Genomic DNA, 26066 nt, shown 5'->3' on the forward strand with positions numbered 1-26066 from the left:
TACCCAGGGTCTCCCTAATTTACAGCCGAGGTTGAGAATCACTCCTCCACTTCCTGAGAAAAGCGAGAGAAAGGAGAGAGCAAGATAAAGGTCGAGAGGGGAAGAGAGAGAATGAGACCTGATTTCAGGGGCTCTGCCTGGCACTGGTCATCGAGGGGATTTGGAAGAATCAAGAGGCAGACACATTCCACTCGAGCAGGGGGAAAAAATGTTCAAGAAAGTAATATACTTCGAATGCGTTCCATTTAGAGCAAAACAGATGTGAAAAAGCACTTCTGAAAAGCCCAGAGAGTGTTTCATTTTGTGCCAAACACTGTCCTTAGAGATGCCCCAGCTTACCAAAAAAAAAAAAAAGAGTCCCCTAGAGAGAGTCCCATTTTTCTTTATTATCCGGTGAGTCTAACCAACGCCAGGATCAGGTTCAGAAGCTGGGCTGCTCACACGCGTGGCCTTCCCGGTGTTAGCTGAGGAGCAAGCTTCTGATGTCACCATGGGCACCTCAGCGAAAGAGCCTCCCCCCTTGGCTCCATGTGGGCTGTGAGCCCAGAGTGTCAGTCCCTGTGCCGTCAGCACACGCCGGCCTCGACAAGTAGGGCAGCATCGACATGGCTCCAACCTCCACCAAGAGGTACTTGCCGTTGGCAGGAAGCTGCTTCTGCAGAATTAAAAACCATCAGAGTTGATCAAAGGAAGTGCAGGGTAGGCTGGCGGGCGGGCCAGATCCTAATCTCCACTTGTTGGCCTCACACATCACTGCACATGAGTCACCCCGCTGAGCTCAGCGGACATGCTGTTTGGATTAGGCTTTTACAGGCGAGGCTTGCCAAGCTTGCCTCTGCCGGCTCGCTGCACAGAGCAGCAGAGAGGCGAGGGAGGAAGGTGTGTTGCGGGTTAGATGTGGTTGCCCAGGTGCCAGCGGGGGAGGCGGTCGGCTCCCCAGCTACACAGGACAGTGGCAGCAGGGGGTGGTTGTGAGTCCCACCGTCCCCCACCCATCTTCTCAGCTCAGCTCCACGAACCCCATTAGGAGCAACGGAGCCCACACCAGGCCTACACATCCTTCCTCTCTTGCCAACTCTCCAATTAAGATGTACTATTACAGGACTCACATCTTGCCTTCACTCAACCATTTGCCTCTCAACGAGCAGGAATTCCTTTTCTCAAAAGCAGGCAACACTTCATCACTCAGGCATCCTGCTCGAATGCAGTGGAGTCCAGCAAAAAAGAGAGGGAGGTCAGAAAATAAAAATTCCTAAATTAAGAGCCAATCCATAAAAGCAGGGCTTCCCCTAGTGCCTAGCTGGTGTGACATCACCACGAGTTACTCAATGAAAATGGTGTCAGAGTAGCGGCTCAATTACACGTGGAAGATTTCCTCAAGAAACAGAAGTCTGCAGAAAATGAATAGGGGTAGAAGATATTCTGCACTTAGGTCTTTGGGGGGCTGCCTCCAGAGGGGCTGATTTCCCTGGGCAGAGAGCTAAATGGGATTCTCTTTCAAATAGTGCCTAGCAGAGTCTTGGTACTAAGGAGTGGCAGTAGAGGTAACCCAGTGGTTTGTTTTGCAATGGTAGGAACGAGATCAAAATCCTTTGTCTCCAATTCTGCCAAGTTTTGCTTCTGTGCATGGTAACTTGGGAAGAAGCAGCCCCCATTATTTTGTGAGCCAAGGATTCTTGGCTTGTAGTGTCTGCTGGGATTCTCTTTAGAGTATTTTAGACTCTCATTTATTAAAAGCTTCTAAATGGAGGTGGCAGTTCTTGACACTTTCAAAATAAATGTTGCCACTGGTCCTTACACCACTCTTGACTCTAAACCACAAATTTCCAAACTTACCATTGCTCAATTAGCTGTAATTTAAAAAGTATTTCTGATTCCTGGCTTCAGGTTTCTTTTCACCTATCTATAATTCTCAGGGTGCTCAAATTTGCTCATGAAACCTGTCCTTTCCTTCCTTTCCTCCTTTATTATTTTCACTTAAAAATGCAAATGGAGATAGAAGATACTACCCTGGGTAGGATTCCAGTCACTAAAGCACAGCACAGCAGTGACTGTTAGGTGAACCTCTGTGAACTCCAGCTCGGCCACCAATTCCCAATGTGACCTTGGAGCAATTTTCTTAACCCCTCACAGTCTCAAATTCCTCAGCTGTAAAATGTGGATAAAAATCACCCTGAACTGGGGCTTCCCTGGTGGCACAGTGGTTGAGAGTCCTCCTGCCAATGCAGGGGACACGGGTTCGTGCCCCGGTCCGGGAAGATCCCACATGCCGCGGAGTGGCTGGGCCCGTGAGCCATGGCCGCTGAGGCTGTGCGTCCAGAGCCTGGGCTCCACAACGGGAGAGGCCACAGCAGTGAGAGGCCCACGTACCGCAAAAGAAAAAAAAAAAAAAATCACCCTAAACTCATTGATGAGGGCTAAATGAGCTAAGGCAAGAAAAACATTCAGTAAAGTCCCTGGCACCCAGTAAACACATAATCAATGCATTATTATTTCTATTACAGTAATTACTCTGCAACCAGCATTACACAGCTAATGGTGGTAAGCTTAATTGGATTTTACCAATAACATTTCTTCCTTCTGAAATTCCTCAGCGCCCAGAGAGCTGACATTTGCTTTAATCAAAAGTATTTGCTTGATGGTGCCTGTGCATCCTTCGTTAGGAAAAGACCATAGGAGAGGAGAAGGAAGAGAGGATTGTGTATCAGTTATGAAAAGAAGGTATTTTCCCTTGGGGGTTCCTTTCTATAACTAGAAGGAAAGTCTCAACTCTTGAGGGCTTGCTATGGATGGGGGACAGAGGGTGCAGATTCACATCCTAATGGAATCTGTGAGTGGAGGAAATCATAGGTAGGAATGTAATGTGGCTCAATGTATCAAAAAGGCACATCTACCGAGTTTCTGCGTAGCAGGGGATGATGTAAGGAGTAGAGGTCTTTCTGTTTAGAAAGGTACCGTGATGGGCAGCATTTCTAGTGCACGGGTAGGCCCTGGGCATAGTCTACAGGTGGGAGCTGAGAAAAGGGGAATTGGAGGTGCTTTGCATAACAAAAATAAGGCATGCCCCCATTTAGATTTAGTTGGGGAGAATATGTGGGAAGATTGGAATATGTGTTGGAAGATTCTCCCCTCCCTTCCTTAATATGGATTTGGACTGAGACTAATGGTTTGTCTTTGGTGTGTGTGTGTGTGTGAGAGAGAGAGAGAGAGAGAGATATCTGAGAGTTACAAGCAATCAGAAGATCACAGGAAGAATGAGGAGGGGTATCTTGACTACACGCTGGCAGAGGGACCCTGAAGAGAACAAGAACTGGAGAAATGAAGCCTCCCTTGGGTTGTTCTGGGCCTCATCTAACTACATGGCATTACTTCTAACTGAGTAACTCAGACTTTGAGAAATGCATGGCTGTGGAGTATCTTTACCTTACAGGTGATCCTATTTGTGGTAAGAGGTAAGGTTGGGTTGGATCTTGTTGAGTGGGGATTTCATGGGCCGGGTTGGGGGGTTGCATTAAAATGTAAACATAGTGATAGCTTGTATTCTTTGTCTTTTGTGTGCTTTAATCCCAGCACCTAGAACAGTGCCTGGGACATCGTTGGTATTTAGTAAACGTTTATTGAATGAATGAATTTTGCCATGGAGAAAAGTAGGCTCACAGAGGAAAAGAAGAAACAGAGGTTGGGCCTTGGGGCTGGTCATTAAGATAGGAAATGGGCCATGCCTATGAAGACACCCTGCTAAGGTTTTTTTCTTCTTCCCTTGGCCTCTGGGAACAATCATATTTAATATTCAGATTTTTTCCCCTTCTACATATCCCCAAATTTTCAATGAAGTGGCTTACACATACATGTTAGAGGTGTAGAATTAGGTGACAACACAACAAAGGCAAATGTGGCTTCCCTGCATTGTCCCTTGTATTAGTTTCCCATGGCTGGTATAACACACTGTCACCAATGCCACAAATTTATTATCTTACTGGTCTGCAGGTTAGAAGACCTAAAATCAAGGCATCTGCAGGGCTGCATTCCTTCTGAAGGCACCAGGCAAGAATCTGTTTTCTTGCCCTTTTCAGCTTCTAAGCACAGCCCGCATTCCTTGGCCTTTTCCTCACATCCCTCTGACCTCTGCTTACATTGTCACATCTCCCTCTCTGACTCTTACTCTCCTTCTCTTATAAGGACCCTTGTGGTTACATCGTGTTCACCCAGATATTCCAGGACAATCTCCCCAACTCAAGGTCCTTAACTTAATCACATTTGCAAAGTCCTTTTGCCACGTAAGGTAACATATTCACAGATTCCAGAATGTGGACATTCTTGGGGGCCATTGTCCTGCCTACCACATCCCCGAGGCACCATCGGTGTCATGTCCAGGGAAGATGGCAGTCCCGGAACACAGGCCAAGACCCACACTCCAGCGAGCAGAGACCCTGGCTGAGTGTGGAGTTTAAGGGCAGGTGAAAGCAGAGGCATAGGCAGCAGCCTGGACCGGCTTTGGAGATGAGAGACCCATCCCTTTCTGCAAATATACTGGAGCAAAGTGATTCTTAGTGACAGAGACAGAAAGATAGAGTCTGCTTTTATGGATAGAGGGGCTGTCTAGGCAGCAGACACTCAGGTTACAGCCCTTTTCCAGTTTGGGGGTTAAGAATTTGAAACAATTTGTACAGTGCAGTGTCTGGTTTATGGCAGGTGCACAATTCAATAAGAGCCATCTATTATTAAAACCAGAAGGAAAGGGGGCAGGGGGGCTCCAGAGCCCCAGCTGCTGGAGGAAGCAGGTCATACACAGCTCTACATCCCCAACCCCGGGAAAACAGGAAGAAGACCTGTCATGAGGGAATAAGGTATGAGGCAGGTGTGCAGAGGTAGAGTTTCAAATGCCCTTTATCTTAATTTCTTCCCATACAAGCTAGGAGGAAGCATCTGGCCGGTTCTCTAATGAAACTTGGAACTCACTGCTGAAGGCAAGAAGAAAATATTTTTGTGGTTTTTCTGTGGGGGAAGAAAGCAATAAATTTTTCTGTTGTTGAAGGAACACCTTTCAGTTGTGTAGCTCTGAGAGGGATGTATTATTATTAAAGCATACGTGCCTGAAAGTTTATTACTCAGGCCACTGGGAAGCTTCACATAGACCCTGAAGGGTAAGAACAAAGGATGAGCTGGTGGTCCCAAGCTCAAAGGTAGTCACAGTAGATACAGATTTAAGAAATTGACATTCCTACTAGAACAGCTAGGTTTTTGCGGTGAGTGTTGGCTCTGGAAAGCTCATCTGTATCTCCCCATGGATTTCTTACAGAGCCCCTGCTCAGCAAGGAGCATCTGTTTTCAGTTGGCCTGCTCTTATCAGTCGGATGTGGTAGGAGAAGAGGACAAGGTTTTGCTCTTTTTTTTTTTTCCACTTAAAAATTAAAAAAAAATTTTTTTAATGTTTATTTATTTATTTTCTTATTAGTCATCCATTTTACACACATCAGTGTACACACGTCAATCCCAATCTCCCAATTCATCCCAACACAACCCCCCACCCCCAGCAATCTGTATATCTTCTTTGGAGAAATGTCTATTTAGGTCTTCTGCCCATTCTTGGATTGGGTTGTTTGTTTTTTTAATATTGAGCTGCATGAGCTGTTTGTTATATTTTGGAGATTAATCCTTTGTCCAATGATTCATTTGCAAATATTTTCTCTCATTCTGAGGGTTGTCTTTTTGTCTTGTTTATGGTTTCCTTTGCTGTGCAAAAGCTTTTAAGTTTCATTAGGTCCCATTTGTTTATTTTTGTTTTTATTTCCATTACTCTAGGAGGTGGATCAAAAAATATCTTGCTGTGGTTTATGTCAAAGGGTGTTCTTTCTATGATTTCCTCTAAGAGTTTTATAGTGCCCAGTCTTACATTTAGGTCTCTAATCCATTTTGAGTTTATTTTTATGTATGGTGTTAGGGAGTGTTCTAATTTCATTCTTTTACATGTAGCTGTCCAGTTTTCCCAGCACCACTTATTGAAGAGACTATCTTTCCTCCATTGTATATCCTCACCTCCTTTGTCATAGATTAGTTGACCATAGGTGCATGGGTTTATCTCTGGGCTTTCTATCCTGTTCCATTGATCTATATTTCTGTTTTTGTGCCAGTACCATATTGTCTTGATTACTGTAGCTTTGTAGTATAGTCTGAAGTCAGGGAGTCTGATTCCTCCAGCTCTGTTTTTTACCCTCAAGACTGCTTTGGCTATTTGGGGTCTTTTATGTTTCCATACAAATTTTAAGATTTTTTTGTTCTAGTTCCATAAAAAATGCCATTGGTAATTTGATAGGGATTGCATTGAATCTGTAGATTGCTTTTGGTAGTATCGTCATTTTCACAATATTGATTCTTCCAATCCAAGAACATGGTATATCTCTCCATCTATTGGTATCATCTTTAATTTCTTTCATCAGTGTCTTATAGTTTTCTGCATTACAGGTCTTTTGTCTCCCTAGGTAAGTTTATTCCTAGGTATTTTATTCTTTTTGTTGCAATGGTAAATGGGAGTGTTTCCTTAATTTCTCTTTCAGATTTTTCATCATTAGTGTATAGGAATGGAAGAGATTTCTGTGCATTAATGTTGTATCTTGCAACTTTACCAAACTCATTGATTAGCTCTAGTAGTTTTCTGGTGGCATCTTTAGGATTCTCTATGTATAGTATCATGTCATCTGCAAACAGTGACAGTTTTACTTCTTCTTTTCCAATTTGTATTCCTTTTATTTCTTTTTCTTCTCTGATTGCCGTGGCTAGGACTTCCAAAACTATGTTGAATAACAGTGGTGAGAGTGGACATCCTTGTCTTGTTCCTGATCTTAGAGGAAATGCTTTCAGTTTTTCACCATTGAGAATGATGTTTGCTGTGGGTTTGTTGTATATGGCCTTTATTATGTTGAGGTAGGTTCCCTCTATGCCCACTTTCTGGAGAGTTTTTATCATAAATTGGTGTTGAATTTTGTCAAAAGCTTTTTCTGCCTCTATTGAGATGATCATATGGTTTTTCTTCTTCATTTTGTTAATATGGTGTATCACACTGATTGATTTGCATATATTGAAGAATCCTTGCATCTCTGGGATAAATCCCACTTGATCATGGTGTATGATCCTTTTAATGTGTTGTTAGATTCTGTTTGCTAGTATTTTGTTGAGGATTTTTGCATCTGTATTCATCAGTGATATTTGTCTGTAATTTTCTTTTTTTGTAGTATCTTTGTGTGGTTTTGGTATCAGGGTGATGGTGGCCTCATAGAATGAGTTTGGGAGTTCTCCTTCCTCTGCAATTTTTTGGAAGAGTTTGAGAAGGATGGGTGTTAGCTCTTCTCTAAATGTTTCATAAAATTCACCTGTGAAGCCATCTGGTCCTGGACTTCTGTTTGTTGGAAGTTTTTTTTTTTTTCCGGTACGCGGGCCTCTCACTGTTGTGGCCTCTCCCGTTGCGGAGCACAGGCTCCAGACGCGCAGGCTCAGCGGCCATGGCTCACGGGCCCAGCCGCTCCGCGGCATGTGGGATCTTCCCGGACCGGGGCACAAACCCGTGTCCCCTGCATCGGCAGGCAAACTCTCAACCACTGCACCACCAGGGAAGCCCTGTTGGAAGAGTTTTAATCACAGTTTTAATTTCATTACTTGTGATTGGTCTGTTCATATTTTCTATTTCTTCCTGGTTTAGTCTTGGAAGGTTATACCTTTCTAAGAATTTGTCCAATTCTTCCAGGTTGTCCATTTTATTGGCATAGAGTTGCTTGTAGTAGTGTCTTAGGAGGCTTTGTATTTCTGCAGTGTCTGTTGTAACTTCTCCTTTTTCATTTCTAATTTTATTGATTTTAGTCCTCTCCTTCTTTTTCTTGATGAGTCTGGTTAATGGTTTATCAATTTTGTTAATCTTCTCAAAGAACCAGCTTTTAGTTTTGATCTTTGTTATTGTTTTCTTTGTTTCTATTTCATTTATTTCTGCTCTAATCTTTATGATTTCTTTCCTTCTGCTAACTTTGGGTTTTGCTTGTTCTTCTTTCTCTAGTTCCTTTAGGTGTAACGTTAGATTGTTTATTTGAGATGTTTCTTATTTCTTGAGGTAGGCTTGTATAACTATAAACTTCCAACTTAGAACTGCTTTTGCTGCATCCCATAGGTTTTGGATCGTCATGTTTTCATTGTCATTTGTCTCTAGGTATTTTCTGATTTCCTCTTTGATTTCTTCAGTGATCTCTTGGTTATTTAGTAATGTATTGTTTAGCCTCCATGTGTTTGTGTTTTTTACGTTTTTTTCCCTGTAATTGATTTCTAATCTCATAGCATTGTGGTCAGAAAGGATGCTTGATATGATTTCAATTTTCTTAAGTTTACTGAGGCTTGATTTGTGACCCAAGATGTGATCTATCCTGGAGAATGTTCTGTGTGCACTTGAGAAGAAAGTGTAATCTGCTGTTTTTGGATGGAATGTCCTATCAATATCAATTAAATCTATCTGGTCTATTGTGTCATTTAAAGCTTGTGTTTCCTTATTAATTTTCTGTTTGGATGATGATCTGTCCATTGGTGTAAGTGAGGTGTTAAAGTCCCCCACTATTATTGTGTTACTGTCGATTTCCTCTTTTAGAACTGTTAGCAGTTGCCTTATGTATTGAGGTTCTCCTAAGTTGGGTGCATATATATTTATAATTATTATATCTTCTTATTGGATTGAGCCCTTGATCATTACGTAGTGTCCTTCCCTGTCTCTTGTAACATTCTTTATTTTAAAGTCTATTTTATCTGATATGAGTATTTTTACTCCAGCTTTCTTTTGATTTCCATTTGCATGGAATATCTTTTCCATTCCCTCACTTTCAGTGTGTATGTATCCCTAGGTCTGAAGTGGGTCTCTTGAAGACAGCATATATATGGGTCTTGTTTTTGTATCCATTCAGCAAGCCTGTGTCTTTTGGTTGGAGTATTTAATCCATTCACCTTTAAGTTAATATTCGTTATGTATGTTCCTATTACCATTTTCTTAATTTTGGGGGGTTTGTTTTTGTAGGTCCTTTTCTTCTCTTGTGTTTCCCACTTAGAGAAGTTCCTTTAGCATTTGTTGTAGAGCTGGTTTGGTGGTGCTGAATTCTCTTAGCTTTTGCTTGTCTGTAAAGGTTTTGATTTCTCCATTGAATCTGAATGAGATCCTTGCCAGGTAGAATAATCTTGGTTGTAGGTTCTTCCCTTTCATCACTTTTAAGTATATCATGTCACTTCCTTCTAGCTTGTAGAGTTTCTGCTGAGAAATCAGCTGTTAACCTTATGGGAGTTCCCTTGTATGTTATTTGTCATTTTTCCCTTGCTGCTTTCGATAATTTTTCTTTGTCTTTAATTTTTGCCAATTTGATTACTATGCATCTCAGCATGTTTCTCCTTGGGTTTATCCTGTATGGGACTCTCTGCACTTCCTGCACTTGGGTGGCTATTTCCTTTCCCATGTTAGGGAAGTTTTTGACTATAATCTCTTCAAATATTTTGTCTGGTCCTTTCTCTCTCTCGTCTCCTTCTGGGACCCCTATAATGCGAATGTTGGTGCATTTAATGTTGTCCCAGAGGTCTCTTAGGCTGTCTTCATTTCTTTTCATTCTTTTTTCTTTATTCTCTTCTGCAGCAGTGAATTCCACCATTCTGTCTTCCAGGTCACTTATCCATTCTTCTGCCTCAGTTATTCTGCTATTGATTCCTTTTAGTGTATTTTTCATTTCAGTTATTGTGTTGTTCATCTCTGTTTGTTTGTTCTTTAATTCTTCTAGGTCTTTGTTAAACATTTCTTGCATCTTCTTGATCTTTGCCTCCATTCTTTTTCCAAGGTCCTGGATCATCTTCACTATCATTATTCTGAATTCTTTTTCTGGAACGTTGCCTATCTCCATTTCATTTAGTTGTTTTTCTGGCATTTTATCTTGTTCCTTCATCTGGTACATAGCCCTCTGCCTTTTCATCTTGTCTATCTTTCTGTGAATGTGGTTTTTGTTCCACAGGCTGCAGGATTGTAGTTCTTCTTGCTTCTGCTGTCTCAGTCTTGCTCTTAAGGAGGTCATTCATTCTGTACAAATGTGGTGAACCCTTGCTGGACGTTCTAGGCACTGATCTAGGTGCCTAGGTGTAATATCCCAAGGGATATTACAACGACCAAAACAGACAACAAATGATAACCATGTATCTGGTTGTGATAAGTGGTCTAGAGACAGACAAGGCAGAAGAAAGGGTTGAAGAGCAGCATTTGATGTGGGGAGTGGGAGGAAGGCCCCTCTGATAATGGGGTAGTTGTGCAGAGACTTGAAAGACGTGAAGGTGGCAAAGGGGCAAGTCACACAGACATCGCAAGAGTGGGCCACGTGGAGGGAACATCTATTGAAGCCTATGAAAGTAGCTCAGTTTTCAGTGGGCACTATGTACAGTGCTGACAGGGTTACAATATCTGTCTCCCTCCTCATGCAGAGTCCTCACCCACAATGGTGGGTGGCAGCTCCTTTGTGTCACACATCCCAATCTCCAGCCACGGTGAACTGGCCCTGAGGAGGGAGGGCATCCATCCAAACTGAGCAATCTTGCATAAAGTAAGGGCAATCAATCATCAGGGAAAATCAGCAGTACGCGGCGACTCTCTCTCGAGGCTCACCTGGGGTGTTGAGTCTAGGAGGCTGGAGTTAGAAGGCCAAAGCCTGTGTGACTGAGAGTGGGTTTATCAACCTGTTCTTGAGGCAGAGACACACCCCAAGGCTATGCTGTGCAGTCGAAACTTTCCTAGGGTGAGTCCTGCTCCTCTGCAGGCATCTCCTGAGTGCAGGTACATAGATTAGGTGCAGAGATTGCAAAGGAAGAGCACACAGCAAACAGAAATACTTACACTGAGATTGCTTAGGCTTGAAGCAACATTCCTCTAATGCTCCCTATGCACACGCACTTGATAAGTAGAAACATAATTTGGATTTTTCAAAACTCTTTTTATGAATGGTGGGGTTTGTTTGTTTGTTTTTTTAAGGCACTACTTTTTTAAGAAGCCTGTGTGCTTCTATCTTGAAAATGTAATTTATGGGTGTGAGGAAGGATTTTTGTTTTTGTCTTTTTTTTAAAGGAAGTTTTCCGATGAGGAAGCTTTGTCCTTTTAATACCTTGAATATCCAGGGTGGATGGAGCCAGTCAGGCTCTGACACGCCTCTTGTTCCAAGCTCTGCCGTCTCTTGGACTGCAGCCTCTCCACAGCTTACCCTGAGTTGGCTGAGCAGATTTCTTCATGAGTAAAATGCAAATAGCAATGTTCTCAAGGCCAGAGCATTTCTTTCTCCCAGGGAGGTTGTGAATTTCCAAGGTGCTTCTCTGCTAAGCTGAGATTTCATTAACTAAATTGTGTAAAAGGGCTTATTGTCACACCTTGCACTAAATATCAATACCATACAAATACCAGTAGTTGCTAAATACTAGTGCCTATAGAGGTTATGTCGAAAAAGAAAGTCCTTTTTAGATAGAGATGCATACTGAAGTATTTATGAGTAAAATGACATTGTGTCTGGAGCTTGCTTTTAAAAATTCCAGTTAAAAAAATGTGCATATTTGTGGGGGAAGGAGATAGAAGTAGGGTGCTAGTTGCAACAAGATTGGCACCTGTAGAGATTGTTCAAACTGGGTGGTAGGAACATGGGGGTTCACTATTCCATTCTGTCTCACTTTGTGTGTGTTTGAAACGTTTCATGATACAAAGTTAAAAGACAGAGAGAGAAAGAAAGAAAAAAATAGTCTGACCCACTCTTTTCTCTCTGGACTCTGTTATTACATAACGTCAGCAGGGATCCGAACGTGGGGAATTTGATTATGGGAGTTTTTGCAGTGTGACTTCAACAAAGGGAAAAGTTTGATGGATTATTTCTGGAGAGTGGAATAGTCAGGGTTTCCAAGAAGAGTGATGTTGAAATGAATAATGAAGATTCCTTGCTCAGTGATGCAGCCTGCGGGCTCTTGTCAGACGTTCTGGGAAATCGCGGAAGGGGCTGGCATCGACCTGGTGGCTTAGCGCTTACTTGTGCAGGGCAGGAAAGATCCACGTGCTCCCTGCAGTTTCCCTCAGTCCCTCGAGAATGGTAGTGGGATTTACTTGTACTTTATATCCAGGGCTATGGCCAGGACAGTGCAGCCGTCCAGGTCAGTCGTGCATCCTGGCTCCCTGGATGTGGCATTCTCAGAAGCCTCGGTGTCTTGCAGCGGAACACGGTTGAGGGAGTGTGTGTAGGGCAGTCAGGCCTGGCAGCCAGTCTCCAGCATTCTCGCAGATTCCCACTAAGCCCAGAAAGGAGCACCGGAATGCAACACAGGAAGTTCCCTCTTCTCAACCCCCGTCCCTGGGCTTGCGGGGTGGGGTGGAAATTGGCCTATGGGTGACCACACCCAGCTCCCTATCCACCCCAACCAGAGACTTTACATCCTCAACAGCTGCTGTCTGTGTTTGGCTTTCAACTCAGGCTGCTTTGACCCAGCTCCCAGAAACCAGTTTGCAGGGGACAACTGTGACACAGACGTTCCAGTCATAACTGACCTGCAACTTCTTCCTACTGTCCCCCTGCCATGCACATAGTGTGTCCTCATTTCGTTGCTAAGACAGGATTTATCTCAGGAGGTGCATCCTTGATTTGCCTATGATTTTGTTCTGGAGTTTCTTAAAACTTATTCCAAAAGCTCATCTCATCACTTAAAATGTGTGAGGAATTTTTTTTTTTTAAGTGGGTTTCAGTGGACTAAAGAATAAGGTGATGGAGATGCCTTTATTTGTATTGCTCAAGCTGCTCTGTGGGATAAGATTGGACAATGAATGGTGCTTTAGGAAGTAACTTGGCTCTTCCACATCATAATCAATTCAACAAATCACGAGATGACGTGGGCTATGAACTCTTTGGTGCTGCCTTTTTAAGAGCTCATAATCCCTGAAAATCATTCAAATCCTTCAGTATGGTAATAGCACTCCTGGAAATTTCTACAAAGGAAATAATTCAAAAGAAGAAGGGGGGAGGAAATCTTTATATGTATATAGATATTTATGGGAGAATCACTTGTAATAGTGAAAACTGGAAACATAGCAGAGGAATGGTTAAAAAAATTATGATATATCTGTGGAAAACCATGTAGCCACAAAAAATGATGATTAGGAAGACTATACAAGGAAAGTGTTTATTAAGTGATGCTAAAAAAGTGGAACACAAAAATTATATGAACATTAAAATTATGTAATTATATTATAATAATGTAATTTCTATATCTGACTGAAGACTGAAAGGAAATTTGGGAGAAGGGAAAGTGGTTGTGTTAAATGGTGGAAAAAATGAGTGATGTTTTTCTTTTTAAATACCTTTAGTGTTGTTGTAGACTTATTTTAGTAATAAGTAATTCTTTTTTTTTTTTCTTTTTTTTTTTGCAGTACGCAGGCCTCTCACTGTTGTGGCCTCTCCCGTTGCGGAGCACAGGCTCCGGACGCGCAGGGTCAGCGGCCATGGCTCACGGACCCAGCCGCTCCACGTCATGTGGGATCTTCCCGGACCGGGGCACGAACCTGTGTCCCCTGCATCGGCAGGCAGACTCTCAACCACTGCGCCACCGGGGAAGCCCATAAATAATTCTTTAAAAAAAAAAATACTCAAGCTCCTTAACTTGTTGTGGTTGTTTTAACTTTGGGCAGTAAGTGAAAAAAATATTCAAAAACTAAAGGAAGTCACATCAGCAACTATCAAATCTTGAGCTCAGAATGTGACTAATTGACAATAGTAGGAGTCAGATGAGAGAATCTAAAGATAACTGATACAGGAAATAGGTCCAAGAGGCAGTGGGGGAAAGGATTTGCATAGTTGAATATTTACAAAAAGGAACAAACTCACATCCATTCATTAGTCTATATTGAGTCTGATGATACCTGTGAACAAAAAGAGAGAGCCAAAGAGGCATCCTATATTAGCCTTTCTCTAACATTAATGGTCCATTTTGGGTGCCTTCTCTGAAGGCAGCTGAGCAACTCACCTGGAGGAATGGTTCAAATCATTCCTGATTTTTAAATATTAACCCTTGGCCAACTTAACTAATCATAGCGTACCAGCACTTGGAAGCACTCAAACAAAACACCCTTTACCCACAGGAGATGCATCCACCCCAAGCTGCTCTTCCCTTATAATCTTGCCCCAAACTTGCATGGGCAGCTCAGGACAAATTCTGGTCCCAGGCTGCCAATGTCGTATATTGATGGAGTGAAGCAGGCTGACAGTCTGCAACCTGAGAAGGTTTTAGGAGAAGAGTCTGTGTTAAGTGCCAGTGTTAATTACAGTTGATTTAAACCTTAGATTGTGGATGGACCATGAAAAAGGCAGATTGATGACTACTATGTGGTCAGATGAACCCAGATACTTAGATCTTTCAAGCGAAAACAAAAAGCCTTAAAATCATCTCCAGGGTACAGACACTGTGGTAGGTCCAGTGAAAATTATAAGTTTAGGGTTAGACACAACTCTGCCCACAACCCAAAAGAGTGTGTTAGGGGAGCAGGATGGAAATACAGACAGAATTCGAGTCAATAAACGCATCACACAGAACAAAATATAAGTACCTCAAAGTAAAAAACTTTGAGTTAGGTAACCTGGGTTTAAGTCCCAGCTAGGCCCTCTGATCAACTGTGTGATGTTGGACAACTGTCTATGACTCAATTTCATTTCCTGTAAAATAGGAACGAATAACGTCTACCTCAAAGGCAGGTATGAAGATTAAATAAGGTAATGCATTTGAGAATCTGTTGAATCCGCAATGTGGACTGCATAAGGCAGTGGTTCTCAAACTTGACTACACATTGGAATCACTCGGGGAGTTAAAAAAAATACTGATGCCTGGGTCACGCCCCCAGAGATTCTGAATTAATTGGTATCATGTGTAGCCTTGGCAGTGGGATATTTAGAATTGTAGAAGAGAAAGAAACAAACCTATAATTATAGTTGGAGATTTCAAAACCCTTCTCTCAATAATTGACGGAACAAGTAAGATAGAAAAATCAGTGAGGATATAGAAGACTTGAGCAATGCTATCAACCGATTAGACTTAATTGACATTCCACTTAACAATGTCAGAGTATATATTCTTTTCAAGAGCACACAGAAAATTTTCCAAAATAGACCATATTCTAGCTATAAGATAAGCCTTAAGAAATTAAAAAATATCCAAATCAGAAGAGTGTGTAATTTGATCACAGTGGAATTAAGCTAGATGTTAGTAACAGAAAGATATCTGGGAAATAGCCAATTATTTGGGAACAAATTTGCATACTTCCAAATAACCTACAGGTCTAAGGAGAATTAGGGCAATTAGGAAATATTTGGAACTAAATGAAAACACAACATATCAAAATTTGTGAAATTCAGCCAAAATATATTTATAGGGAAATTTATACCACTAAACACTTACAGTATAGAAGAAAGGTCTCAAACCAATGGCTTTAGAAACCACCTTAAGCAACTAGAAAAAACAGCACATTAAACCTAAACTAAGCAGAAAAGTGTAAATTATAAAGATTAGAGAAGAAATTAGTGAAATAGAAAACAGAAAAACAATGGAGAAAAATCCATGAAATTAAAAGCTGGTTCTTTGAGAAGTTCAATAAAATTGATAAACCTCTAGCCAGACTGATCAGGAAAAGAAGAGAAAGAAGACACAAATTACTAATATCAGGATTGAGAGAGGTGATATCACTATAGATTCCATAGATATTATGGAATAAAGGTATTATAAGGGAATATCAAGAACAACTTTGTGTCAACAAATATGACCACATTAGAGGAAATGGAAAGATTCTTTGATGCAATTTACCATTTATTAAAAAAAATAGATAACCTGTATAACTCTACATCTATTAAATAAATTGAATTAGTGGTTAAAAATCTTCCCACAAAGAAAATTTCAATCCAAGATGGTGAATTCTATCAAATATTTAAGGAAGAAATAATACCAATTCTACACACAAACACTTCAAGTAAATTGAAAAGGATGGACTATATCCCAACTCATTCCATGAGACCAGCATTACTCTGATACCAGAACTAGACAAAAATATTACAAGAAAAGAAAACTAGAGATCAATATCTCTCATGAGTACAGATGCAAAAGTTCTTAAGCAAATTTTAGCAAATAGAATCTAACAATATTTATAAAAGATAGTAAATAATGAGCAAGTTGGTTTATCTCAAGAATGCAAGGTTAGTTTGATATTTGAAAATCAATCAATGTAATTCACCATATTAACAGACTTAAAAGAAAAACCATATGAATATCTCAGTAGATGTAGAAAAATAATTTGACAGAATTCAAAGTCCATTTCTGATTTTTAAAAAAGCAACTCTCAGCAAAGTAGGGAACTTCTCAACTTGAGAAAAGGCATCTATGAAAAACTTAAAGCTAACATCATACTTAATGGGAAAGACTGACTGTCTTTCCTCTAAGACCAAGTACAAAGCAAGGTTGTCCATTTTCACTATTTTTATTCAGCTATGTATTGCTTCTAGCCAGCACAATAAGGCAAGAAAAAATATAAGAGGAAGTCAGACTGGACAAGAAGTAAAGCTGTCTTTATTCTCAGACAACATAATTATCCATATAGAAAATTCTATGGAATCTACCAAAAAGCTGCAAAACTAATAACTGAGTTTAGCGAGGCTGCAGGATACAAGATCAATATTAATAATCAACTGTATTTCTAAATAATTTCAACAAACAACTGGAAACTGAACTTATATAAACATCAGCATTTACAAGTGCATAAGAATATCAACTACTTAAAATTAAACCTCACAAAAGGAGTCTGAGACGTGTATGCTGAAAAAACATTGCTGAGAGAGACCTACATATATGGAGAGATATACTGTGTTCATGGATTAGGAGATTCAAAATTGTTAAGATGTCAGTTCTCCCCAAATAGATCTATAAAATCAATGCAATCCCAATCAAAATCACACTATTAGACTTTTAAAACCCAGAAATTGATAAACAATGTAAAACTTAAGTTCATTCTAAAGTTCTTATCTTTCTTAGAAAAAGAATAGAGTTGGATTTCCAGGCTAACAATAAAGCTATAGTAATCAAGACAACGTGACATTAGTATAAAGATAGATCAATGGAACAGATGGAGAATTTAGAATATACCCACAAATATATGGCCAACTGGCTTTTGCACAAAGGTGCAAGGGCAATTCAGTAGAGAAAGGCCATTCATTTCAATAAATGGTGCTGGAACTATTGCATATCCACATGCAAAAAAGTAAACATCGTTCCAAACCTTGCCTCATACATAAAAATTAACTCAAAATGGATTATAGACCTAAATACAAAACTTAAAATTATATAACTTCTGGAAGAAAACATAGAAGAAAATCTTCGTGACCTTGGGTCAGTTATACCACAGAAAGTAGGATCCATAAAAAAATTAATAAATGAGACTTTATCAAAATTAAGAACTTCTGCCCTTTGAAAAACATTGTTAAGAGAATAAAAAGATTGGGAAGAAGTATTTGTCAATCATATATCTGACAAAGGACTTGTATACAGAATATATAATGAACTCAAAACTCAACAATTAAGAAAACAAAACCCAATTTAAAAAATAAGCAAAAGATTTGAAAGACTCTCACCAAAGAAGATATAAGGATGGCAAATATACACATGAAAAGATTCTCAACATCAGCAGTCATTAGGATGTAAATTAATACTACAATGGAGATATTATTATACATCTATCAAAATAGCTAAAATAAAAAATACTGATAACACCTATTCCTGGAGAGGAGGTGGAGCAACTGGAACTCTTACACATTTCTGGTGAGCAAGCAAAATGGTAGAACCACTTTGGGAACCAGTTTGGCAGTTTCTTTTAAAGTTAAATGTATACTTACCATACCCACTTCTAGGTGTTCACCTAGAGAAATGAAAACTTATATGCTCATACTTGTTCATGAAGATTTTTAGCAGTGTTATTCATAATTGCTTAAAACTGGAAACAACCCAAATGTCCTTCACTGGGGAACAGTTAGATAAACTGTGGTATATTCATACAATGGAATATTACTCAGCAATAAAAAGGGCAAACTATTAATACAGGCAACAACCTGGATGAGCCTCAGAAAAATTATGCTGAGCGAAAGATGTCAGACCAAAAAAAAAAAAAAAAAGAGTATGGTTCCATTTATGTAAAACTCTAGAAAATGAAAACTAATCTATAGTGGCAGAAAGCAGATAAGCTATTGCAGAATGGGGGCAGGGATTACCAAGGGGCACGAGGAAACTTTAGCGGTAATTAGCTTGATCATGGTGATAGTTTCACAGCCATATAACATATATCAAAATTCATCCTACCATATACTTTATTTTTTTTTATTATTAATTTTTTGACGGCACCATGTGGGATCCTAGTTCCCCGCCCAGGGATTCAACCTGCGCCCCCTGCAGTGGAAGCACACGGAGTCTTAACCACTGGACCACCAGGGAAGTCCCTTTCTTACTATACACTTTAAATATGTGCAGCTTATTATATGTCAATTATATCTCAAGAAAGCTGTGTAAAAAAATGTTATCTAGGCGACTCTAATGCGCAGCTAAGTTTGAGGACCCTGAAACACATACAAAGCTATCTTATGTCCTTCAGTTTTGGCTTAGAAGTTGGCTGCCATTAACCCACAGAGAGTTTTCTATTGTCCAGATTCCAAACTTGTTACAAATCTAAAGCCTATAGGATAGCTACAGAATGAGCATGCAGTCCACCACATAAATTCATTTTCATAGTTCCAGGGCCTTCATTTTAAGCTGCAGGGAAGTACTAGATAAAAATTACTAATCTGAAATGAAACAGAGCAAGAAGTTTCAAGGCTTTAAGCTTCCAGGACTATAAATCAGCCACAGTGCAGAGACAATTTTGGAACTGGTAATTTGGTGAAATTGCTCTTCCCATCCCTCATAGACTCAGCTTCTGTACTACCCTTACTTTATTAGAGTTTGGTATTTGAACCCACTCCATTTTCTGCTTCTCTTTCCTTTGACCTAATCTGCAGTGCTTCTAAGAATAGGTACTTGAACATATTGAAGAAGTTGCTAACTCTGTTAGGCTATGCAAGACTTCCTTAAATGAGTATATTTCCCCTTTCCTCTCAATGACTCAAACGGGACAAACTATAAAGGACCTGAAACTAGATGAATGAGACCAGTGTATGCGTTGTGCACAGTTTTGCTCAAAGGCAGGGGGATGACTTAGAGTGGCATAGTTTCATCTTCAATGTGCATATGAATCACTTGGGGATCCTGTCAAAATGCAGGATCTGAGTCAGTAAGGCTGGGGTGGACCCCAAGATTCTGCATTTCTAACCAGCTGCTCTTTGGTAATGCCAATGCTGCTAGCTGGGTTGCAAAGTGACCCTTCAAAGTCCTTTCATGCCTGGGACACTGTGAAACAATAATCACCCTAATAGGGAAGAAGAGGGTATTCAAGTCAAAGGGAGGAACATTGTGTTAGCACTGCCTTCGATGACGCTTTCCAAGTTATGAACCCCCTGCATTACACAAATGCTTATACATCTGGTAAGGGTAAGGATTCATTTGTTGTGAATAGCTCAGAATGTTTAAAAAAATGTTGATGGAATTTTCTTACCTTTTACTGAAAAAGATTTGTAATAGAATGGTTTTTGTAGGTTATAGTTAGTCAACCAAATTTAAGTCACTTTATCACTGTTGCATCCAACCATGTCCTGTGTGTGCCCCCCTTTTCTTCTTTTTACAAAAGATACATAATATTGAAGTATGAAACTCTAATGTTTAATTTACTACGTAGCTGATGTTTTCAGTTCTTATGACAAATGGGCTGGTTTCTCTCTTAGATAGTGAGAGGATTATATTGCATGTCCTGAATTTTCTTCTTTTTGAGGCAAAGATAGCTTTGGTAACAGCAGCAGTTGCTTCAAATGATTTAGAGTTATAGTAAAATCGCTTGGAAAGAATTGCAGGACAGTATTGAGGCATGGTCATGAATCTTCCTGGGGAAGCTGGCTGCAGGCCTTGGGTGGGTCTTTCTCACCCATTACTTACTTTCCTTCCCCTCTGCTTTGTACATCACACTGCATGATTTTTTTCCAGAGCAGATTCTTGATTTTTGGAAAGGAACACAGTAGTTTAGTTTTGCCTAAAGCTGACACATTCAAACAAACACATTTCAAATCTCTCCGAATTTGCAATTTAAACCAAGAGTCCTTGATATGCTTAAAACCAGGCCAGTCTATATTTTCATCAAATTTCTTATTATGGGTAATTTTCCATCTCAGTTTACTTTGCTATTTAAATTAGTTCGTCATGATTTTCAATGAAAATAACTGAGAAAAATGCATCCATAAAAGCTAAGAGTAAATCTATATTCGTAGCGCTGTATTCCTTGTCCAGGATTCCTTATTAAGTGATTACAAGAGCAATTTTCTGTCTTTCAAGTCAATTTCTGCAGAAGAATTTGAATCACCACTGGAATGAATGTGGTAACAAGAGTAGGTCTGTCAACAATATGTGACACTAGGGAGGGGAGCATAGGAGCTGGGCTGTCTGGACGATGGTTTTGGATGGGGTTTGGGGTTTTTGTTGTTGCCAGAAAACTCAAAGTTCAAAGAGAGAAAAAAAGCATATTGATTAGTTTTGGACTGGTCAAAGACTAGATTTATATCTGAATTTAACTAATGTTTTACACATGGTCTCCTTTGTGTTTTGAAAGATGTTGTACCCCGGGTTATTTAAAGACCAGGGCCAGCTGAAAGTAATTCCTCTTCTTGTCTTCTCCAAATCATGACCATTTAATAGGCTGGTAGATATTAAATCTCTAGGAACAAAAGGGAGTGTGACTGGCCCATATGACCTGTGATCTCTAAAGTCCCCGTTGGCGCCTCAAGATCTTCGTGGCTTATTTTTCTACCCAAACCCCCTCTTCTAGAGGCCACGTTTGTGGGGATGTCTGGAGAACCAAGCTGACCACTTGCCCGTCTCCCAGTGCATCTTTCTTTTGTCCAGTTTATGAAAGATATTTGGATCTGCTGATGTCAACTTCAGCTCCATCAGTTAATTTTTGTTTAAAAATTAAGTTGCTAACATTATTAGGTGCATTGTGCTAAACATTTTACACATATTATCTTAGTTAATCCTCGTGATACCCATTTTATAGATGAGAAACCTGAGCCTCAGGCAGGTTCCATAACTTGCTGAAGTCCTCAAGGCCAGGATCCAAAACACAGACAACTTAAACCCCAGACATATGTAACCTGCTTAACCACAGTGTATCCTGCTTCCTTCATCTGTAGATTTTTACAGAACTTGGGAACTAGAGCAGTTTGGGAAAGGGACAAGAATATGGATTCTAATGAAGCTGCCTTAAAGCTTCATAGTCATCTACTCATTCAACAATAGCGTGCTCTTCAGATGGAGAGAACAAACGTGTGGACACCAAGGGGAGAAAGTGGCAGGGTGGGGTGGCGGTGGTGGGATGAAGTGGGAGATTGGGATTGACATGTATACACTGATATGTATAAAGTAGATAACTAATAAGAACCTGCTCTATATAAAATAAAATAAAATTCAAAAAAAAATTAAAACAATAAAAACCAATAGTGTTCTCCCGCTCAACTCTTCCAGAAGCATGCTTTCAGTTAAAGGTCATCACATCACTCTATAGCAGACACTTTTTCCTGGCAGTGGTCCTCACACTAATTCACAGGGTAAGTCTTCTGCAACCATGTTTCTATTTTAAAACCTGTCCCCCTAGTCAGAACAGAATGAGTCCTAAGCTGGGTCAAGAAGACTCTTTCTACTGGAAATCTGAAGCTGGGAAGAAGACATGGAGAGGTAGCTTCTGATATAGCCGGAACTGTGTCATGCAAACTTAGTGCAACATGCAAACTCAGGAACTGTAGGGAAGCCATTTTCCTCCACAAACGAGAACAGGGAGAGGGGAGCGGGGAAAGGAAGGAAGGTGAGGGGATGTTAGAAGACAGGAGAGGAGAGAGAGAGAATATGAAGAAGATGAGGCAAACACACACAATAGCTGAGACCAGATAGACACGGGACTTTTTGCCAACTTCCCAGTACATGGCTTCAGTTCTTCATGAAGTATCCCTATTTCCTTAAAAACACTCTTTTTTTTTGCTTTTTCCCATCTCGCAAGATGGCGGGTGAAAAGGCTGAGAAGCCAGATACTAAGGAGAAAAAACCTGAAGCCAAGAAGGCTGATGCTGGTGGCAAGGTTAAAAAGGTGAAGCACTTCTTTTCGGATCCGCCATCTGCGGTGGCACCAGCCGCCAATATGCAGATTTTCGTGAAGACCCTGACGGGGAAGACCATCAATCTCGAGGTCGAACCCTCGGATACGATAGAAAACGTAAAGGCCAAGATCCAGGACGAGGAAGGAATTCCTCCTGCCCAGCAAAGACCGAGTTTTGCTGGCCAGCAACTGGAAGATGGACGTACTTTGTCTGAACACAACACTGAAAAGGAGTCCATCCTTCATCTTGCGTTGAGACTTCGTGGTGGCGCTAAGAAAAGGAAGAAGTCTTACACCACTCCCAAGAAGAACAAGCATAAGAGAAAGAAGGTTAAGCTGGCTGTCCTGAAATACTATAAGGTGGAGAATGGCAAAATCAGTCGCCTTCGTCGGGAGTGCCCTTCAGATGAACGTGGTGCTGGAGTTTTTATGGCCAGACACTTTGACAGACATTATTGTGGCAAATGTTGTCTGACCTATTGTTTCAACAAACCAGAAGACAAGTGATTGTATATTGGTTAATAAAAGACATGAACTGAAAAAAAAAAAAACAACAGGTGAAGCAGGTTAAGAAGGGGAAGCCCCACCGCAGCCGAAACCCTGTCCTGGTCAGAGGAACGAGCAGATATTCCCGATCGGCTATGTATTCCAGAAAGGCCTTGTACAAGAGGAAGTATTCAGCAGCTAAATCCAAGGTTGAAAAGAAAAAGAAGGTGAAGGTTCTTGCTACTGTCACAAAACCAGTTGGTGGTGACAAGAATGGCGGTACCCGGGTGGTTAAACTTCGCAAAATGCCTAGGTATCATCCTACTGAAGGCGTGCCTCGAAAGCTATTGAGTCACGGCAAAAAACCCTTCAGTAAGCATGTGAGAAAACTGCGCGCTAGCATCACTCCTGGGACCATTTTGCTTATCCTCACTGGGCGCCACAGAGGCAAGAGGGTCATTTTCCTGAAGCAGCTGAGCAGTGGCGTGCTACCTGTGACTGGGCCTCTGTCCCTCAATCGAGTTCCTCTGCGGAGAACACACCAGAAATTTGTCATTGCCGCTTCCACCAAAATTGATATCAGTGGTGTGAAAATCCCAGAACATCTCACTGATGCTTACTTCAAGAAGAAGAAACTGCGTAAGCCCAGGAAGGTGAGATCTTCGACACAGAGAGAGAGAAATACGAGATTACAGAGCAGCGGAAGGTTGATCAGAAAGCTGTGGACTCACAAATTCTGCGAAGAATCAAAGCCGTTCCTCAACTCCAGGGCTACCTCCGCTCTGTGTTCGCTCTTACAAATGGAATTTATCCTCACAAAGTCGTGTTCTAAACTTCTTACAAAGAACCTAATTAAATAATTTGGTCCATTAAAAAAACAAAAAACACTCTTTTTGCTTAAGCTGCTTCAAGTTGATTTCTGTCCCTTGCAATCAAAATCCTAATTAATGCTTATTCGAGCTCCTGCAAGACCCAGGAACTCTGACACTTTTGTACCTTCCCCAGGGCCCAACAGCAGACTCTGTGTTCAATCAATGCTTTGTTCTCCATTCTCTGCTTCAGTGTGCTTCAACCCTGCCCACTTATCTGGAGGCTTTATTCAATCATCTAACTGTATGGCCTGAATCCAGGCTCTCTTCCCTCTTGCTCACCTTACGCTCTACCATGAGATTAATCTTCCAAAACTTTGTTTTCCCTCAAGCATTACTTTCCAGCTCTAACATCTTCGGTGGCTCACTAGCTCCTAATTGTGTCTCATGGAACACCAAAGGAAATGGTCCATGATAAAAAGAGTTCTGGGGTCAAAGACTCTTAGGAAGTCCAATTGCCCCCTCTCTTGACCTTGCCACATAAATGAGCAATATTAAAGGCTTTGAGAAGTTCTGTTTATAAACCATCCTCCACCGCCCCTGGCCCTACACACACCAAAAAACAAAAACAACTCAGCTTGAATTTGACTTGACATTTCCTTTCTTGGTGTGACACCTCCAGGACAAGGGGAAACATCTACAGAATTAGGGTCAAACTTCTTTTTGGCCCTCTACCCATGTGCCCCATATATGACTTATCTGGTCTGACTGACCATCTCTCCCAAAGCTGCAGCCACGGGAACCTCCTTCTTGCTTCCTGTGCTTCCTGGCCTCTGTGTCCCCTCCACATGGAATATTCCTTGCCTACCCTGCCTCCAAGCTCCACCTGTTCCATGGAGTCTTCTCAAACCGCTCAATTCTACCTTGTGCTTATACTTTTCTCACCTCCTAAAGCCCTTGCGATTTGAACCACAGATTAGCATTTAGTCATTCACACATAATCTGTTTCTACCTAACTCTTTCACACCTATATGTTTGTCAACCCATGAAGAGTAAAAGTTTATGAAACACAGAAACCATATCTTTTCTTCTATAATATCCAGCTCAGGTCTAGCACAAAAAATATTTTTGAGAATGATGTATTGAATAAATTGGGCCAACTCCATGACTTAGAATGACAAATATTTTCTCTCCGTCTGCTCAAGAATGGCCTGGCCAGTAGACCTAAGGTTGCTCAAGGCCTAATGCCAGGCTTTCCCTGAAGAACACAAGGACAGCTGAATGCTTGTTACTTCTGTCAAGGCAGGGTTCTCTTGGGTATAGACCTTTGAAGGGATCCTTATCTGCTTGTAAGGGAAGAAGGTTACCTTGTTTACCTAACAAAGTTAGCTTGTTAGCTGAAAACAGGGGTGGTGCAGGCAACCTGCCACAGTTAAAATCTCATGCTTGGAAAAAGCCTAAATACTCTGCCACATAAAATTGGTTGATAAATCTATGATAGCATACCTATAGCACAAAATCATAAATAGCTTTAAGAAATCATATTGTAGAAGAGTATTTAATGACTTGGGAAAAATTAGGATACACGGTTAAGTGAGAAAAAATTTCTAAAAGAGCATATATACTATGTTTATAATTTGATTAAAAAAAGAATATGCGTGGAAACAACATTGGAAAGGTAAACAAACATGTTAACATTGATTATATCTGGGTTGTGGGATCACACGTGTTGCTTCTTTTTTTCAATCCTTTCTTGTACTTTTCTGTATTTTCCTGGTTTTCTACATTGAACATATGTTACTTTTGTAATCAGAAAAAAAATAATCAAAAACACAATTCTCTGTTTTCTCTCTTCTCCCAGCTCCTGCCTTCACACTGAATGCTTCAAGTTCAGAGGCCTACAGAATCCTCTCCATTTTGACTTTGTGCCTTAACCTCTTGTTGGTTGTGTTCAGCTTTCTTTTTTAATTAGGCTAACATAGGAATGTCTCAGAATCCACCGATAATCTGGGTACTGTCCAGTGTAGGCATCTGAGCTATGTATAAGGAGCAGATCAAAAGATGTCTTTCCTTCCCCAGACGTGTTCTGACTTCTCTCACTCTGTCTTTCCTCTCTTGCCTCCTAAGAAGAAAATGATGATGGATGTGGGTATTAAAATGACATCCTTTAAAGAGACGTGGAGGAAAGGCATAAGATTACACAATATCTCCCCATGAATATGTATAGCTTTACCTGACTACTGCCTAAGAAAGATTCTAGCTCAGCTGGTCTGCTACTGTGCTGATCAGAGTAAGAACCAGGAAGGACTAAGGCTTGGAAGGAGCCTGAGCCTCCAGGAATTGTTACATTGGAAATACAGAAAAGGAAAGGTCCAGGGAGGCAGGGAGAGAGGAAGGGCATCAAGAGCCTGTGTGTGTGTGTGTGTGTGTGTGTGTGTGTGTGTGTGTGTGTGTGT

The 26066-nt window shown here is 40.7% G+C and overlaps 1 protein-coding gene, 1 long non-coding RNA gene and 1 pseudogene across 2 annotated transcripts in view; 2 read left to right on the forward strand and 1 right to left on the reverse strand.

The window, feature by feature from the left end:
- Positions 1–219: 219 nt before the first annotated feature.
- The window catches only part of LOC113623805 (uncharacterized), a 35479-nt gene continuing 9632 nt past the window's right edge, over positions 220–26066 (reverse strand). Inside the window, exon 3 of the long non-coding RNA XR_003434077.1 lies at positions 220–655. This is a non-coding gene — a long non-coding RNA (uncharacterized LOC113623805). The remainder of the gene's footprint in view (positions 656–26066) is intronic.
- Positions 22205–23686, forward strand: LOC113623803 (60S ribosomal protein L6-like). The gene is given in 3 exon segments (XM_027113291.1): positions 22205–22306; positions 22873–23446; positions 23449–23686. Coding segments are annotated over 3 exon segments (846 nt in total). The 5' UTR covers positions 22205–22219; the 3' UTR covers positions 23634–23686.
- On the forward strand, positions 22315–22852 carry LOC113623804 (ubiquitin-40S ribosomal protein S27a pseudogene; annotated as a pseudogene).

This window comes from Aethalodelphis obliquidens, unplaced genomic scaffold (genome assembly GCF_003676395.1).
Source record: "Aethalodelphis obliquidens isolate GAN/ISIS:26980383/991018 unplaced genomic scaffold, ASM367639v1 scaffold12, whole genome shotgun sequence".
Lineage (NCBI taxonomy): Eukaryota > Metazoa > Chordata > Mammalia > Artiodactyla > Delphinidae > Aethalodelphis > Aethalodelphis obliquidens.